The 20,467-nt window shown below is 41.8% G+C and overlaps 1 protein-coding gene across 1 annotated transcript in view; it reads left to right on the top strand.

The window, feature by feature from the left end:
* LOC124776093 (dehydrogenase/reductase SDR family member 11-like) overlaps positions 1-20,467 on the top strand; it is a 56,707-nt gene that overhangs the window by 6,782 nt on the left and 29,458 nt on the right. Inside the window, exons 2-3 of the mRNA XM_047250935.1 lie at positions 4,623-4,785; positions 9,380-9,509. Coding sequence (XP_047106891.1) covers positions 4,623-4,785; positions 9,380-9,509 — 293 coding nt within the window. The remainder of the gene's footprint in view (positions 1-4,622; positions 4,786-9,379; positions 9,510-20,467) is intronic.

Genomic DNA, 20,467 nt, shown 5'->3' with positions numbered 1-20,467 from the left:
GTGGTGGCGCTCGGTCTGCAATCACTGACAGTGGCGACACGCGGGTCCGACGTATACTAATGGACCGCGGCCGATTTAAAGGCTACCACCTAGCAAGTGTGGTATCTGGCGGTGACACCACAAATCACATCGAATATTTATGAGACATAAAGTAGAAATCAGTTCGTGTACGAAATCCTGCACAGACAACACTTTCGCAATTACGGACGGCTGAAGAGGCAGCATGGCTCAATATTTCTGCAGGGCACTTCCAACGAATTGCTGAGTCCATGCCACGTCGAATCACTGCACTATGCCATGCAAAAGTAGGTCCGACACGATATTAGGAGGCATCCCATGACTTTAGTCACCTCACGATATGTTAAAAGATGTTCTGTAGATACCCCACACTCAGTTTTGTGCTTGCTCGATCTATGCTTTTCAGATCTGAGAATGGAAACATAGTTTGCCGAACCCAGTTATAAGAACGAATGATCTACTAAAGCTGCATCATGAAGTGAGTTGCTTCTGTTTTCATATCAGTCTAGGTCGCCTCTCTCACCCCCCCCCCCCCCCCACTCCCGAGTGAAATAATGTCGTTGGCATATTTCTGTAAAGTAGTAGTATTATACGTGACACCAAGCGTTAGACAATCAGTGCCGCTCTGCTTTAGCTGTAACACTGCATTTAAAAGTCACAGATATGAATGTGGAAACGAAAAATAATCAATAGAATCAAACGAACTTTTGATGTAATGTGTACCACTGACAGAAAAAGAATGAATGCAGTGTCGAGTTTACATCTCGGTGATGTTGGAAATTATCACATCCACCTTTTTTCATCTGGAAGTATCTGGAGATTTTTTTAAGCGAGCAGATGCCTGATTTACCTTTGTCGAACAGTTACAGGCCAGCCTGTCCTTCACGACCTAATGTAGTGTTGCAGTTGAAACCCACCTGCTTTACTGTTGGCTGTATCGTGCATAGCCGAGCGGTTCTGGGCGCTTCAGTCTACAACCGTGGGACCGCTACGGTCGCAGGTTAGAATCCTGCCTCGGGCATGGATGTGTGTGATGTCCTTAGTTTAGTTAGGTTTAACTAGTTCCAGGTTCTAGGGGACTGATGACCTCAGATGTTAAGTCCCATAGTGCTCAGAGCCATTTGAACCATTTGTATCGTGCATCAGTACGCAAGGAGACGGTGGAGACAGAATGACTACTTGAACGCAAAGCAGTGACTACTAAATATCTTGCATGTTGAAGATTTCCTTTAAATAATTTGTTTTCTTTGATTTGATTTGGATTTTGAACTCGTGCTGTCTTTTGGATTGGTTGTAACTAGGCTGTTGTTTAGCTTTGTGCATTTCTAACTGCGAGAGAAACTAAATATATCTACCTGCGAGAATACAACATGAATCTGGCCCGGGTTTTCTAGTCTTTCTAAAAGAAATGTGCAAACTGATTAAATCCTGATATTTACAGTTAATATCTTTAATTAACAAAGTGGTCCCTATACGTTGATGACCTGGCTAATAATACAGTTTATGAAATTGTCCCAGTGCGTAGATAATTCTGCAATGAAAATCTCGGTAATTTCGAAGAATGATTGCCTATCGAAGTCGCGTGGTCCAAATGATACATATCGAACGTGCGATCCTAAATCGATCATGAGACTCTGGTGGCGGGCGTTATGATCAGTTATTTGTGATCGTCAATTTTATCTGTTTTCTGTCGTTCCCTTAGTTACTCAAAATTACATACGTCCGCCAAATATTTCTGAGTTGCTAGGGAAACCCAGACGATTTATGTCGGTAGTGAGTGGGATGTCTGGTGTTCTTGACGTTCCTTCGGCGGATTCTCTCACATGGAATAATCTGATTCCATGCTTATCCAGTGTAGACAATTGTTCGACTTTTTGTCGCGAATATCGACTACTACCTGGCGAGGAAACGAGGGACCGTGCAGACTGGGGGTGCGAAGTTGAAACGTCCCCTTAGAAAACTTAATGAATGACTGTGCTGATAAACCCCTTATATTACTTGATTTTCAAACAGCTGAGCAAAACTGAACGTACTCAGACATTTCTCTCTTTACTTATTCTGATCAACACCAAACTGACACACAATATATTTAGCGCAACGCAATCTCACTTTCAATAATCCCTAAAAAAGAATGCCCCTGACGAACATTAACCTATACCTTTCATGAATCATTTACCTCACAAAAATCATCGTTACTCGAACTACTGCAAAACAGCGAGCGCCATTACTCCCATCTAAATAAAAGATTCAATCTACTGAAGGCACTAACTACTGACAGGCATGAAAGATTTTGATAGAGATCAAACAATGTATTTACCTTAATAGTGTTCAAAAGTCATAATATATATATTGCAGTTCATGACATCCAGTCTTACAAATTTACTGTCTCTGATGGACACACGTCCAGATCACCCATTCTCAAAACTCTGCCATTTCTCTCCCCACATCCACCACTGCTGGCGGCTCACCTCCAACTGCGCAATGCTACGCGCTGTTAACAGCCAACTGCCCAGCACTACAATAGCAAATTCCAACAATGCCACCCAGTCACAGACTGCACACAGCACAGCCAGTGATTTTCATACAGAGCGCTACGTGGCGGTTGCGTTGCCAATATAAGAACCTAAACAGCCTACTTACAAAGTGTGTAAAACTTCGTAAGAAGAGCTTCGATGCTGAAACACCGTTACAATTTCATTGCGGACAGTGCGGAAAACGAACGAGTTTCAGGAATAATACATAGTTCGAGTCTTCTAAATTGTCCATACAGACCAGCGTAATTCTTCTTTCTTCCTGTATTCGAGACTACACCTTGCAAGGAACAGCATCGGAAACTGAGTTACCTGCTAATACCGTGTGCGACTATTTCGGGTTTTGCAGAGAAGTGTGTTATGTGGTAGTGACGAACGACAGTCTACCGATTGGTGTACCGAGTGAAGTTGTTGAAGTGGACGAATCTCACATAGCAAGAAGGAAGAACCAGAGAAGGCGACCTTTAAAGAGTGAAATCGATCATATTTGGATATTTGGTGGGATACAAAGAGAGTCCCGAGAAAAGGTCACTTTAGTGCGTCTGATAAAGCACTTCATACTGCCTGGTAATAAAGTCATTACAGCCATTACAGACATTCGACCACGAGTTCGTCCACCACTCTGCAGAGTTCGTGTATTCAGATGACCCCAGTGTCCACAAGCAGAACATCGAGTGGCTGTGGAAAACTGTGAAGTCTTCCGTTAAAAGAGAAAGGCGTTCAGGACAGAGAGACGAACTATACTTGTTTCAGTACCTCTATTTCCACAAGTTGCGTTTGCAGGAAAAAGTTACTGCATGTGACACTCTACCCATATTCTTGCGTGATATTGACAGAGTTAACCCAGGCTATGGCAAAAAGGGAATTGATCCCGTAGCGTACACATCACATGGACTTTCACATGACGACTACACCGACGACGAATAACGTAATTACAAGTATTTTTGTAACGCTCTTCTTTTGTCGTTGCTGTAGGGACCACCGTAAACATACTCATAACGCCCGCCATCAGCGTCGCATTATCGATTTAGGATCACGCGTTCGATACGTATCGTTTGGACCACGCGACTTCGATAGGCAATCATTCTTGGAATTACCAAAATCTCTTACCTCATTATATAATTGCTTGGAAACAATGTGCTTGCTACTCTGTGTGCGCCAACTGCAAATTTTTAACTACAGTTGCTTTACTGAGAGCTTAGTTTAATGCTCCAGACAATAAGTAAACTATTTTAAACACATTATTGAGTGAGACACTCCTTTAAATAAAAATGACTTGGATTGAGGATGTGGACAGTGCTCTTTGGCGAAATATTCCTTTAACAAAGTGTTTTTAAAATATCTGGTATGTTATTAATTGTATGAGTGTTACAACACTCATTAACACTGAAAAGGGTAGCATTGATATCAAACTTTTACTCTCACAAATGTTAGACAAAGAATTGGTAAACATAAAAAATACCTTACGGTGAGAATTATACATCTCTAAAGAAAAATTTTAAGTTCCCTAATATGGATGTGTCATTCAGCAATAATTACAAGCTACGTGCGAACGCTGTCCCACATAAATAAAAAGTATTACCTTCGTTTCCTTCATACTATTTTCTAGTCTCAATACATCTCATTTCATTCTAAATCACTTACTGAATTTTTCTCCTCTGTTCCACAATACTGAAACACAAATAATTTTACTTAAACATCTTCTCGCCGCCAAGCAGTGACGACAAAAACAAGCACATCTTCCAGTGACACAGCTACTCTGACCAAAGACTGCACGCCAATAATAAGCAATAAAAAATTGTCGCTTAGCATTTGAAACATCCAAAGTATGCACAAACTCCATAAATGCAAATAACAAACTTCCAATATACCTGTTTCAGTGTCATTGCCACTTTCAGGAGATGTAGTTTCGAGACTGTCTGTATTCGAACTGGCTATGTTTGAGTGGACGTGTCAATGTACGAGTACTTGGCTAAAGAGGGGGTTACGCTCGCCCATGACAAATACAGATAAGAAGTATCCCGTGAGTTCCTCGTAATCTCTATCACGACGCCGCTGGTTCTCTTGTGACAGGAACTTGAGCTGAATGGCGCTCCCGGTAAACTTCACGCCATCGCCGGAGATGTGGGTGACGAAGGTAGCATCCTGTCTGTCTTCAAGTGGATTAAGGACAACCTAGGAGGTGTAGACGTCCTGATTAACAACGCTGGTACCTTTCCAGTCAACGAACCGATCGGTATGGAAAATATATACATAACAATTCATATTTCTTAAAACATTGGTGTAAATGGCTGTATACACTTGTACTGGTGGATAAGAAACGGTACGGCACATCGGAATTGGTCAGCACGCTGGCAATCATTTAAAAGGACTGATCTACTGCCAAGCTGTGCAATTAACATCTGTCGAACTGCACAAGAAGTCCCTAGACGTGTGGTGTACCTGTAAGTTAATGATCGGACAACTGATTTCGCTGAAAACAATTATTCGGACAATACACACATAGACAAAAATCCAAGAATGGAACGTAATAGAAATCAGTGTAGATCTAACAAAATAAATGACTGCTCGAAAAGGATGATACAAGTTCTTGAGATGGTTGCAGTATTGAACTGTCTGTTCAACAGGAAGGAATTTTACATCGTCCTCATCACGTCCACTTAAGATGGGACAGTTAAATCAGTAAAACATTCCCAGTTGCCGTGGGCCCAATTCGAATTGAAATAGCGTGGCGTGGACTCTAGTCGGTGATGAGTCAGGGTCATGGTGCGAACGGGACGTGAGCAATTCACTGTGAGAGAGACGCGGGACGGTCGTGCTACGATTTGATCAGAATAAGTCGTCTTCATCATATGAAGATACTGATGCACTACATGTTTTTTAACTCTTGAATGCTGAGCAGCGAAGAAGATACTGCGCATATCCATTCTGGTTGAAAAAAGGGAAGAAACATGGTATATTCGACGTAATGAAAGAACTGATCATGTATCCCAACCATTTCCAGAATTTTTATAGTGTTTCTGAAAGGCATTTCTATACTGTGCTACAGACAATGAAGGAAAGCATTCAGAGAAAAGCAACGAGACTAGAATGTTTTGATTATAATATCTGTTTCTCATTTGATTCTCATTTGAACGGAAGCATAAATGTTGGTAATTTTCTGAGAGATGTTGGAAATATTAGGGCATTTTTCCATAGTCTGATCATCGATAAATATTTCACTGCTGTAGACTAGAAATGACTAACTATAGACAATAGTTTTCTACCATATGATACAGATTTTGCACTTATAGAGAGGAACTAAATAGTCTTTCACCCATAAAACTGAATTACAGTCATTGCCAACGCAGGGGACAATAGATCCTTCGGTACAAGATGGGACCAGACGATTTCAAGGATCTTAGTGCACTAGATGAGGGGTTACGTAGAGGCACATTAACTCTGAGTACGCATTTCATCTGACAATTCTTCAACACTAAGAGAAAGGAAAAGCTATAATATCCAGCAACCGCAGATTTGTCAAATTATTGCAAAGAAGCCGAGAGGCATTGGGAAAGAAATTAGCCGATAGATAACATTCCAGTTCTCCCTATCTCGTATGATAAAACTCTGTCAGTAAAAAAAAGTGCCGAGAAGAAAGCCTTATTTGAGATGTGACAGTACACATCAGCTGAAAAACGGAATTTCGATCAGCATGTTCCAAGTGAATAGTGGATTTGCACGTCTGTCTGGCAAAACCCATTGATTGAGGGCGGTAAATGTAGTGCTGTCTGCACCTGTTTAGTGTAATTGCAAGAGGAATAGTGTTAAATTTTTCCGTATTTTCTGCAGCTGCTAGTGCAGATTTCTGCAATAAGTAGCACAGGAAAAGCAGAGTGTTTCAGCAGCACAACGTTGTAACTGCACAGATTCAAAGTCCAGAAAAATAAAAAGAGAGTGATAATTTTTCAAATATATCTTAAGTAATTGTCTAATAACTGTTGTAGAAATATCGAAATTGGGGTTTTACCACAAATACACTGCCTCCAGCAATAATGCCCAAATATGTAAGCATAGAATGCACAAGCAATTTGATAGGTATAAAATCATCTAGAATACAGAATATTTTAGTTATAGTAATATCTAAATACCATTTCTCATCCATTGCTCGCTGGAACACACGCAATTTGTTCGACAATATATGAACGAAAACAGTTGCTGGATGTTTCATTGTTCGTATTTTGAATCAGAAACCATGTGAGGAAACGTACCGATTCCGTGTTAAACCCATTTGAAAACGAGTTTGCTAGGTGGGTATGCAGCAGGGTACTCATGGTGGGGGGTGCTTGCATCAGATTGGCTGATGTCATTTGACGTCTATCCTATCTCTCTGACCTGGTTCGAGCCTCATTCACGCGCCTGTGAGTGTTAGAGCGACATGGTTGAGAACACGATGGCGAAGCACACGGTAATGGATGATCCTCTCGTAGTCTTTCTCACGATTGTTACCCACAACATCTGACTCCATCGCATACCCTTTTCGCCACAATTACGCAACGGCTTCGAGAAAGGGCACCTTCAGCGGGCGTGACTGTACTGCTCCAACGAGACGCCACGCACCCGAATTGGAAGAGGCCGTGATGCGTCACTTTGTTTTTTGTTTATTTGGTTACTAACGAGCGGATTTGTAAATAATTGTGAAATGAGTGATGTATTGTGTCACGGCTAATAAATGACTTGTAAAAGTGGCCACGTTACCAACACGTTTTCAAACGGTTGTAGCACGGAAAGGTACATTTCTGGACATAAGTTCCAGTTCAAGCTATTATCTGCTCAGTCCGTTCTACAAATCGTAGATGTTTGTAACACGAATTTCCGAACACACGGTATAACTAACTCTGAAGCTGTATCTGCCATTCCATACTTCTAGTTTCAAAATTAAAGGAAGTCTCAATGCTGCATTAACTTGAAATGAGATTGTAGCTGACTTCATAAATCACTTACGGAAGAGAAAGATGAGCCACAAATTCGCATAGTGTGCAGCCAAAACGTCGAGTGTAGCGCGTCGTATCTCGTCACAGTCAAACGTGAAAAATATTACTTATTTACTCGGTACTGTAAATAGGTATCGTTCTCCTTCCACCGTTAAAAACATTTTCGATATGTTATCTATATTTGGCACGCAGCATCCTATGTCCTAAAACCCGCCGGCCGCGGTGGCCGTGCGGTTCTAGGCGCTTCAAGTCTGGAACCGCGGGACTACTACGGTCGCAGGTTCGAACCTGACTCGGGCATGGATGTGTGATGTCCTTAGGTTAGTTAAGTTTAAGTAGTTCTAAGTTCTAGGGGACTGATGACCTAAGATGTTAAGTCCCATAGTGCTCAGAGCCATTTGAATCCTAAAACCCACCAAATGTGAACTCGCCAGCGACTGTAAACATGCCTGGTACTTTACTTATTTGTGAAATATTACAATAACTATGGGGAATAATGGAAATACACGTAAACCCTGTTCATTATCATGCTACGATGTCAGTGTATGTCGAAATATATTTGATGAAGAGTTTTCTCAAAATCGAATTAGAAAGACGGAGAACACGCGCGAATCCCTAAACAGTGTTTTTTCTTTCATTTTTACGCGAAAAACGAAGCTTAAGGGAAAAACACGAATTCGGGATAACAGAATTACTTCAATGTTTGTATACCATTATACCATTACGCACAGATATTTCTGCTACACTGTGTGTTAATAAATGATTATGGGGGTTTTAACGCTTTATAACATTTATTATATTACAGTTATAAATTATATGTCAAATGACAGAGCGACTCAAACAGTTTTACCAAGAACCTTATAAATGTTCAATGTGAGCACCATTTGTCACACCGCACACATCAAGTCTATAGCCGAGTTCTCCCCAAACGTTGATAAGTGTGTCTTCAGTGATTGTAGTAACAGCTGCTTCAGTCCTGTTTCTTCATTCAGGGAGGTCTGCTGGTAGCGGAGGCAAGTACACACGATCCTTGATGAAGCCCCAAAGGAAAAAAAACCGCATGGCGTTAGATCGGGTGAACGTGGAGGCCATGCAAAGCAAGCCCTGTCATTGGGCCCCTTGCTGCCTATCCAGCGTTTGTGCTATAGACTTAGTGTGTGCCGTGTGACAAATGGTGCTCACATTGAACATTTATAAGGTTCTTGGTAAAACTGTATGAGTCGCAAGTTGAATGTAATAATTATTATAAAGCATTAAAACCCCGATATTCATTTATGAACACTCTGTATAATAGACGCGTAAAGCGTCTCTTGAGATATTCCCGGAATTGCCAGAGTAGTGCACCTTACTACTTTTATTCTTAGGAAACGGCGGTGTAAAAAATGTTCTGTATATGTCAAACCCTGGTTCGATGTAAGAGGTGGCCTGATGGGCATAATCAGAGCAGGTAAAATAAACAAATACAATAATTATGAAGCACGGAGGAACGTGCAGCCATATGAACAGACGATGGACCAACCATTTACTTTGCTGCATTCCAAAACATAAGCATGGACTGAGAAGACAATCTTGTGAAAGGTCGGTTTACGAAACCAGAAAACGCTAGTGAGCAACAGACATGTACACATCTGAAGCCTGTAATGCAAGAAGAGATCATGGCAGTTGTTCGCTGCTTCGTGAACACGGCAAACTGCTGTATAAATTTCAATAAATAACCACGCATGAGCAAAAGCTGAATATGTGCAAAATTTTAAATGGGCGCATGATACATGCAAAACTCTCAAAAATTTCTATTTATCAAAATTCTTCCAAAAACGTACTGATTACCAATGTTAAATTTCTTTTTCTGACAATCAGATGGCAAGACAGAAGACTGGAAGAGTATCCTGGACGTGAACGTGCTGGGTCTGAGCATCTGCACCAGGGAGGCCGTGCAGGACATGCTGGGCAGGGGCGTCGACGACGGCTTCATCATCCACATCAACAGGTGGGTTACTCCAACCCTACTGGAAAAATGGAATCACCTGCATTCCCAATCACTTAGTATCACCTGTCCAAAGTGATATAGCCTGTTAACAGCCTTTAAGTGTCAAGTGAATTCAACAGCCATATCTGCTTTTGTTGTTGTTGTTGTTGTTGGGGATCTTCATTACTTACACTGAGTTGCTGCGTCTCTCCACGACAGTCTATTGTGCGCAAGTGCCATCAACTCTGAGTAACTATTACAACCTGTATCAATTTGAACCTGCTTACTGTAGTATGGTGTTTGCCCCCTTCTACATTTTTTGCCGTTTACAATTCCTTCAGCTACCACACTGACAATTCCTTAGCGCAATTGGATGTGGTCTAGCAAGCAATCCCTCCCTTTACTCAATTTGTTTTTTGCGTCCATTAAATATCCCAGTGGTCATCAACTGTCCATGCACAAGAACCAATAGTGGCGTTGTGGGGTGGTGCTTGGAGTCGCTTATGTACTGATATTATTAATTATTGATAACCAACGTAAAGTAGTATGTTATGAAGCCCCAATTGACTAGCCATGGAATGGACATGACATGCTGGCCACCGGTCCTCTAGGACAGATCATAAAAAGTCGGAAGTATTCTCCTTTTCATGTTGCTGCGACCCTCAGAGACTCGAAAGTTGTCACACTATAATTGCCTGTTGTGGTGTTGTTTTTTATGGTGTTGTCTGAGTGAGTTGATGATTAATGGTTCAAATGGTTCAAATGGCTCTGAGCACTATGCGACTTAACTTCTGAGGTCATCAGTCGCCTAGAACTTAGAACTAATTAAACCTAACTAACCGAAGGACATCACACACATCCATGCCCCAGGCAGGAGTCGAACCTGCGACCGAAGCGGTCGCTCGGCTTCAGACTGTAGCGCCTAGAACCACACGGCCACTCCGGCCGGCTGATGATTAATTACTTAATGATAGTACACTACTGGCCATTAAAATTGCTACATGAAGATGAAATGCAGATGTAAACGGGTATTCATTGGACAAATATATTATACTAGAACTGACTCGTGATTATATTTTCACGCAATTTGGGTGCATAAGTCCTGAGAAGTCAGTACCCAGAACAATCACCTACGGCCGTAATAACGGCGTTGATACGTCTGGGCATTGAGTCAAACAGAGCTTGGATGGCGTGTACAGGTACAGCTGGCCATGCAGCTTCAACACGATACCACAGTTCATCAACAGTAACGACTGGCGTATTGTGACGAGCTAGTTGCTCGGCCACCACTGACCAGATGTTTTCAATTGGTGAGACATCTGGAGAATGTGCTGGCCAGGGTAGCAGTCGAACATTTTCTGTATCCAGAACCACCCGTACAGGACCTGCAACATGCGGTCGTGCATTATCCTGCTGAAATGTAGGGTTTCGCAGGGATCGAATGAAGGGTAAAGCCGCGGGTCGTAACACATCTGAAATGTAACGTCCACTGTTCAAAGTGCCGTCAATGCGAACAAGAGGTGACCGAGACGTGTAACCAATGGCACACCACAGCATCACGCCGGGTGATACGCCAGTATGGCGATGACGAATACACGCTTCCATTGAGCGTTCACCGCGATGTCGCCAAACACGGATGCGACCATCATGATGCTGTAAACAGAACCTGGATTCATCCGAAAAAATGACGTTTTGCCATTCATGCACCCAGGTTCGTCGTCTGTGATGCAGCGCCAAGGGTAACCGCAGCCATGGCCTCCGAGCCAATAGTCCACGCTGCTGCAAACGTAGCCGAACTGTTCGTGCAGATGGTTTTTGTCTTGCAAACGACCCCATCTGTTGACTCAGGGATCGAGAAGTGGCTGCACGAACCTTCACAGCCATGCGGATAAGATGCCTCTCATCTCGACTGCTAGTGATACGAGGCCGTTGGGATCCAGCACGGCGTTCCGTGTTACCCACCTGAACCCACAGATTACATATTCTGCTAACAGTCATTGGATCTCGACCAACGCGAGCAGCAATGTAGCGATACGATAAGCCGCAATCGCAACAGGCTGCAATCCGACCTTTATCAAAGACGGAAACGTGATGGTGCGCATTTCTCCTCCTTGCACGAGGCATCACAACTGCGTTTCACCAGGCAACGCCGGCCAACTGCTGTTAGTGTATGAGAAATCGGTTGGAAACTTTCCTCATGTCAACACGTTGTAGGTGTCGCCAGCGGCGTCAACCTTGTGTGAATGCTCTGAAAAGCTAATCATTTGCATATCGCAGCATTTTCATCCTGTCGGTTAAATTTCGCCTCTGTAGCACGTCATCTTTGTGGTGTAGCAATTTTAATGGCCAGTAGTGTAATTTGACTTATATATGAAAGCATTATGCAATCTGACACCAGATCACAAATGTTTACCGAATGTTTTGAATGTCTTTTTCTTCTACTCCTTGCTTTGTATTATAACAGCCTTAATTTAATTTCATATCCCTTCCTACAAATATGTACCATATTTAAAGGCGGCTGTCTCTACAATGCGCAATCAGGAATCCATGATACTTCCTTCTGAAATTTATACACTTACGTTCAGAAAAAAAAAAAAAAACAGAACACTTTGAACGACCAGAGATAGGACGTTCATATGTACAGGAAATGTACATTAGGATGTCCTGCAGAAACGATTACAATTTGATTTGAAGGCGCGGGTTGAAGGTCAATAACGATATCGTGGCGCAACACCACTAACCGTTAAAATGTCCCTGAGGCTCTCGTTGTCGCTATAAACTGAAGGTAATGGATCAGTGTGACTTGAGCAGACATATGCGCGGACCTTACCGTGAAATCAGTGACTTTGGCAGCTGCGGCTCTTGCAGGACGAAGTGTTTTAGCAGTGCAACGGATATTTGCACAATGGTTCACGGAAGGCCGTGCAACACGACCGACGAGGTGGGCCAAGTAAAGGCCTTATGGTGTGGGGTGCTGTTTGGTACATCCACAAATCACAGTTGGTGCATGTCCAAGGCGCTGTGACCGATGTGACCTATGTGAAAGACACCCAGTGACTCGTAGCCATGCCCTTTCTGGACAACAACCCAGACGCCATTTTTCAGCAAAACTTTGCACGACCACATGTTGCTGTACGAACATACGTCTGTTTGGTAGCACAGGACGTCAGCATTTCACCCTGGCCCAGCAGATCACCCGACATGTTACCAATCGAAAATGTATGGGATATGGTGAAACGACATGTGCAGCACTGTGACCCAGTGCCAACCGTCACAGGTGAACTTTGGAACTAGGTGAATGCAGCATTGATGACTGTACCACAGGACGCCATTCACGCCTTATACGCATTGATGCCATCACATATGGTACAAGTTATCAGGGCTCATGACGAACCTGGTGCCTATTAGACACACGCTGAACCTGAACTCCTAATAATTTCTGCAGAACACACTAATGTACATGTCCTGTGAATATGAACGTCCTTTCTCTAGTCATTCAAGGCATTCTGTTTTTTTTTCTGACCATGTACCATAGCAGCTGTTCGGTATGAGTTGCGCACATCTGTGACTTGTCAGTTCTGGAAGGGAAACAATGAAACACTTCCCGTCGCACATCGTATAACCCCAAAGTGGCCACGCTATATACCAATCTGCTTCTGAGGTGAGCAGTCAAATGTTCTTACTGTTATCTCCCGGCCAAATTCTTCAACATCAACTAAAATATAGCACATGTTAAAAATTACTGCCTTTTTAAGTATTTTTGTTACTGAGCGGGAAAACAACGCTCTGAAGTTGACGGTTTTGAATTAGCTGCTAGATCCATATCATTATTAAGTATAGCCAACGACCGAAGGGCCACACTAACACTTGATTCAGACTGCATGCGACGCGTAGGCTGCACTTTGTCGATCACTAAAGTATCTGATTTACCCATCCAGTTTTCAGCGGTTTTAAATAGTACACCAACCTAAAAGTCTGTATTGTCTTCGTGTCTATACTGTTTATCATCGACGTTTTACATCTGTACAAGACTGCACTCAAGATAAACGCGTAAGATTCCTTTGCACAGTTCTGTTTTTCATGAACACTTGACTTCTGGACCTGTGCAGGGTGTAATGGGTATTAAGTGCAAATATTTTCACATGTGGTACCTTAATATGTACACACAACAGCGTGATGCTTGCTTATTTCTGTGTCGAACAGTCTTCCCACAAACAAGTCACAAAATTTACTACCTGATGCTTTCTGCATGGACGCACTGCAATACTGATGAACAATGCCTGTCAGTACAGACTAACTGTTTTGCATCCACGTGTCCACACTTCAAGACTTGACCTGCTGCCCAGGGGAAGAAAAGCATTAATGGCTTGCCCTTGCCACATGTACTTGGAGGTACTAACCAACATAAAAACATATGAGCTGTAATGGCTATAATTATTAGTCTGGAAACGATGTAAATACTGATGCAGTGATGTTCAGTACACTTTCCTAAACCACCGTCAAAAATATCTGCACTTATACACCCTACACCCTGTATTTATTAAGATTATTGTTTGTTTCATTGTCCTCTACTAACTGCATTCGTTTGTAGCTATAACAGTTAAACACTTTTATACTTGGACTACTGTAATGGGCCTATCTTGGTTCTGATAACACATTCACCATCCAGTTCACAGTATTTCATCAGCAGTTCTATTCTGTTTTTTATTATTGGTCCTACTCCTTCATTACCCTTATTTCCTCTAGTGTTGATAAGCCAGTATTTACCTGACCGGCAGTACTGTAGTTCCTTGTGTTGAACTTCCTTAATTCCCATTATATCTGACTTCAGCCTGTCCATTTCCTTATCCCAAAGAGTGGAAAATTCGATTAGTATTTAATCTCACAGATTGCCTGACGCAGTCTGGGTTGATACAAATCGTCTACTAGAGTAGTATATGGTGATGGCTTTTAGCGTAGGGCACTCAGATCAGAAGTTTGTTGGAGGCTCCAGTGAAAGACAAAAAGCCTACATCAGTATTGTTTCTGAGTAATCATGTGACTGGTTTCACAATAATGTCAGAGCCACAGGTGACTGGAAAAGCTGTAAAAATGAACACTTGTAGATTACATTCGAGTAGGAACTCATCAACAGCGATGAGAGTTGTTTTATCAGATTCGTTGTCAGTCGTCCCTTAGATATAAATAAGTACGAGAACTTGCTTAACAATGGCGCCAGAAGTGTAAAGTAACATATTTGAGTTTCAGGACTGCGTAGTTCAATCAATAGATCTCGTGTCACATACAAGTTTGTTGAAAGAAGTGCAGTCAAGACATATCTGAATCAAAATCATCATCATGTTGTACAGCTTCCTACTACTCGTAGAGTATCTTGGATTACAGCCACTTCCATTTCCTCCAGTCTCCCAACACCTCTCAGTTCTTACCATGGCCTCGTTTTCTCCACTCTCCTGAACGCTTTCATCCACACGTTTTGCCAGAGAATAATGTTTGCCACACGTGACAATTTCGGTAATGCCACACCTGCTTCCCATGTCGTCCTAAGCGGTGAACACCTCAGGGAGATGAGCGTTCGCTTGCTAGGTATGAGCTTGGTGAACCTGCGTCTCCTGAGCTGGGAAATGGTGAGCGCCGCCAGTCCTCTGGATCTATAAGTTCTGGACACGACTCAGCTAATCACTGTGCAGCGTTGCAGTGAAACGCTCTATGTCACAGGGAATGAGGATCTCGGTTTAACCGCCCTGATCGCTTGGATGTTACAAACCTCGATAATAAAAACCTCAGTGTCATGATGTGCTGCACGCTGATGAGATGTACGGCTGTTGAGGTGGAACAGTCGTTAGCGGGCAACCTCTGGGGAACCTGCCGCACCTCAGTTGTATGAGGCTCACACAAGCATGTGAGGCCCTGTCTGCGTGGACCTATAAGGTAGTGGAAATCAGTGTAAAGGCATGGACATTTATAGGAAAATTAACGTAGTCGGTTGGAATAGATGTGCACATTGTATATGCAACAGTACGAGATCTAGTATGCTGAAAAATGCAGTCAAATGGTAACCCATTTGATATCAGATATCAACGATTCAAATGGTAGAGGGTAGAACTCAGTGCAGAGGCACTTGGCTCTCTGTGGTGTTAGTGTGTGCGTATGTGTCTTTACTGCAGAAAGGAAACAGACACCACTAATGACAGTGCGTATTGTGAACATAAACCAAGATTGCAAGAAGGCCACACGGTAAACAGTTATGAGATGGAAAAGCAAAAATTGGTGAGTACAAGCAAATGGAACTCTCTAATTGTCAGATCGCCAAGAAGTTGAACCGTTGAAGTACAGCGATCGATAATATCGTTAGATCAGGGGCACGGTATGGACAGCACGTAAAATATCGGCAAAGTGGAAATTTATCTGAGGCATCGAAACGGTTCCTCTTGCGCAACTCGTTTCTGACTTAAAGTTTTCGGTAACGCGAACGACAAATTTTACCAAATGAAAACATCTCCCATTCAAGAGACTGCAGAAACCTGTTCTAACATCCAAACATAAACAGGCTGTACTTCAGAATGGGATAAAGTGATCTTCAGTGATGACAAGAAGTTTAATTTACATGGGCGGGATGGATTTCAGTATTACTGGCATGAACTGAGAACAGCTCAGCAGGTAAGAGTGATCAGAAATTTTTGGTGGCAGAAGTGTTACGATTTGAGCGGCCTTCTGAGCTAAAGATAAATCACTCACTGCTTGACTGAGCAGAACAGTGAACTCTTGAATGAACAGTTGGATTATAGAGACAGAATTGATTAGAATGTATGAGAACGTGGGGAATGAAATTGTAACGTTTCCGCAAGATAATGCATCTGTGCATGTTTCTGCTACATCTAAAAGTGCTTTGAAGATAAAGATATTGATGTCTTGCCGTGGCTGCGTGTAGCCTGGATATGCATACTATATAAAACCGTTCCGGAATACATGAAAGGTGTATTTATCGCAATTGGAAGGCAATGTGAGGCCGTATGTGAACTGAAAAGTTCAATACGAGAAGAATGAGCGACAAATTCACTACAAGAACTACAAGAATTTTCGAGTAATTAGGAAGAACAGAAGTTGGGCAAAGTACTAACAAAGGAATAACACAACAGGCAAGTGAGTGTCTTTATACCAGTTTCCACCCAGGAAATGCAAAGGACTTATTTTGCTAGTCATGTATGAAAGAAACTATATAATTGCGTAATGACTGTTTATGTCTTATTTTATCTACTACTTTCGTACTAAATTCAATACAGTATGCTACAAACATCGGCTACTACTTTCGCAGGAACTCCCCCTTTATACTGATTTCCACTACCGCATGTCCCTAACTGTTCGTGGGAACATAGTGGCGAATCATTTTAATAACTCCACTCCTAATGCGATAGAATTAGCGTCTCGGAGTACTCACATCCACTCTTCAAAGCAATTGAGCGAGCCTAAGCCTTGCGAAAAGTCAGATTATTTTTAGCAACGGGGCTCAAGGAGTTAAAAAAATGGACGGTACAAATGGCTTTGAGAACTATTCGACTTAACAGCTGAGGTCATCAGTCCCGTAGAACTTAGAACTACTTAAACCTAACTAACCTAAGGACATCACAAACATCCATGCCCGAGGCAGGTTTCGAACCTGCGACCGTAGTGGTCGCGCGGTCCCAGACTGAAGTGCCTAGAACCGCTCGGCCACACCGGCCGGCTCAAGGAGTCATAAATCAGACTGTGTCTGTTGTGTTGAAGAGGAAGGATGGGACATTTGAAAAAGTGTCCCCTTTTTACGAGTAACAGAACGAGACTAACAGGATGAAGCAGCTGGAACTTCTTAGGAAGTCACAAAAACAGAGTTACTATGGCAAGGGGAAGCATCTTTGACTGGTAATTTAAACGTTCCTGTTCTCGGGTTCGAACCTTGCTACTGCATACATTTGAAATAAAATCATCAGCAATGGCTACTGATAACTTCCGGCATAAGAGGCATAATGTGTGCCCGCATGATACGTGGTCTGTAATTCGAAAAGTGTCGCAACGATCTCTCCGCTGGCAAAAGATCCCGTACTAGGCTTTCACTCAGATCTCTGAGTGGAGACAGCCAAGGGAGAAGTGATCATGAGAAAAACATTGAATTACCAGCAAAACGGTAACGTTGTGCCAGTCGGAGTGTGGAATATCAGAAAATATGAAAGGCAAATGCTAAAGTTTAATGTAGATATAGGAGGGGTCAGTGAAGTGAAATGGAATAGACAAGGAGTTATGGTCAAAAAAGAATAGGGTAATATCGATAGCAGCAGAAAATGGTGTAAAGGGACTAGGAAACATTGTGAGTAGGAAGGTAGGAGAGACAGAGAGTGCGTCACTGTGAATAGTTCAGTAATAGGGTTGTTTTCATCAGAGTCGACAGCGAACCAAACCGACAACATCAGTTTAGATATACACGCCGATGTCGCAGGCAGAAGATGAAGATATAGAGGAAGTGTGTCAGTATATTGAAAGGGTAATGCAATACGTAAAGGGGGATCATAATTTGATAGTCATTGGCGACTGTAATGCAGTTCTATGGGAAGAAGTAGAAGAAAGGGTTACGGTAAAATATGGTCGTTGTAACAGGAATGAGAGGGGAGAGAGACTAAGTGAGTTTTGCAATACATTTCAGCTAGTAATAGCGAATACTCTGTTCAAGAATTACAAGAGGAGGAGGTACACTTGAAAGGGCCGTGAGGTATGGCAAAATTTCAGTTAGATTAATCACGATCAGACAGAGATTCTGGAATCAGTTATTGGATTGTAAGGCATACCAAGGCACCGATACAGATTCAGATCACAATTTGGTAATGATGATGAGTAGGCTGAAGTTCAAGAGACTAGTCAGGAAGAGTTAGTGTGCAAAGAAGTGAGATATGGAAGTACTAAGGAATGAAAAATACGCAGCAAGTTCTCTGAGCCAATAGATACTGCGATAATGAAAAACGTAGTAGGTAGTTCAGCTGAAGAGGGATGATATCTTTAAAAAGAGAAATCACCAAAGGTGGAAATAAAACCATAGGTAGGAGCAAGACAACTGCGAGGAAACCATTGGTAATAGAAGAAATACTTCAGCTGGTAGACGAAAGCCGGCCGTGGTGGCCGAGCGGTTCTATACGCTGCAGTCTGGAACCGCGCGACTACTACGGTCACAAGTTCGAATCCTGCCTCGAGCATGGATGTGTGTGATGTCCTTAGGTTCGTTAGGTTTAAGCAGTTCTAAGTTCTAGGGGACTTACGACTTCAGAAGTTAAGTCCCATAGTGGTCAGAGCCATTTGAACCATTTGATAGACGAAAGAAGGAAATTCAGGAATACCGAAATATGAGAATACAGAAACACAACTCACTTAGGAATGAAATAAATAGGAAGCTCGTGGAAGCTATGGCGAAATGGGTGCATGAAAAATGTGAAGAAATCGAAAAATAAATGATGGTCAGAAGGACTGACTCAGTATGTGGAAAAGCGAAACCATCATTCGATAAATTTAAAAGCAGGATGGTAACGTTAAGGATACAGGGTATTTTTCTATCTCAATATTATGTAAAAATCACCTATACCATTCAGGCACTGTTTATAATGTATATGTTTTACAAATTTTTTGTTGATATAATTTAATTCATCACATTTTCTAAACAAATTAGAAATATTTTGAATATTTTTGAACCTGCTTAAGGTTATAAAAAATTACAAAGAAACTGATGCCATTTTTTTCTAAAATGCTTCCTCAAATTGTGGTACCATTTAATCCATGTTATACACTTGAAGGAGACAAACTTTTTACCAGATATGCATGACATGATGGCTGAGGTACTAGATATATTTAAACCCACCTATGATGTATATTAGAAGGATAAAAGTTTCACATCTTATATTTTAATTTTTATAATTTTTTCCGAATAAAAATGTTATTTTTTTCTGTAATTTAGTAGATTTTGCAGTAAAGCTTTAGGGCTACTACTAAAATATTGACTATTTCAATTCATAGAAAACAAATTAGAGTAATGCTTTAGAACATGAGCTGTTTCAAATGGCAGTGATTTGGCCTCACAACACTGAGATGTGGAGGTGAAGCAGCTTGCAGAAAATGTGAAAAGGTACCCAGTTTCTGACACTGACTGATTATCTCCAGCAATTTGCATGAACTGCTGTGGGAGTCACCCTGTCTGGAGCCAAGAAAGGCAGATTTTCACTCAGAAACGAAAAATTCACGAAATGAAGGTGATCAGGCACATCTCTTATGCTGAAACCAAAAAATAATATAAATCAACGAAACCTCCACTCTTTTGCTCTCCTTCAGTTTACTTAGTGAAGAAACTTACCTGCAACGTAGACACTTTGACACAGATGGAGTCGAGTGAACCATAATTTGCTGCCAGCACCTATAATTGCACCTGTACATACCAAAGTAAATATTGCCAGTGTTACACAAAACTGCCTCACACAGTACATATTACAGCAAAAAATATAATAGATTGCCCCATACATTGCCATTTTATAGCAAAGTTGTAACAAATTGCTCCATGCATCACGATGTTACAGCGAAACTGTAAGAAATTGCCCCATAAGCCAATAAGTTGTAGCAAAATGGTAACAAATTATATCATATATAACTGTGTTACAGCAAAATTATAACAAAATGCCCTCCTATACAGTACTGTTACAACAAATTGTAACAAAGTGCCTGACACATCGCTATGTTACAGCAAAACTGTAACAAATTGCCCCTTACAGACCAGTGTTAATTAAGTCATAATATATTGCTACTTACTTTGCGGATGTATGGTATATACAACTGTTCAATGGTGGTCAGTATAATCCTGACAACAGTGACTACATTTCACTGAAGGCTTAGTGGATGCAATTCTGGTGGCATGATGGTTAGTTGATATAGTGACTGCCATTAACCTAGATGCAACTGGAACAACTACGTTCAGTTGA

This window comes from Schistocerca piceifrons, chromosome 2 (genome assembly GCF_021461385.2).
Source record: "Schistocerca piceifrons isolate TAMUIC-IGC-003096 chromosome 2, iqSchPice1.1, whole genome shotgun sequence".
Classification (NCBI taxonomy): domain Eukaryota; kingdom Metazoa; phylum Arthropoda; class Insecta; order Orthoptera; family Acrididae; genus Schistocerca; species Schistocerca piceifrons.
The sequence above is the reverse complement of the archived record's forward strand: the minus strand, read 5'-3'. Positions and strand labels throughout refer to the sequence as shown.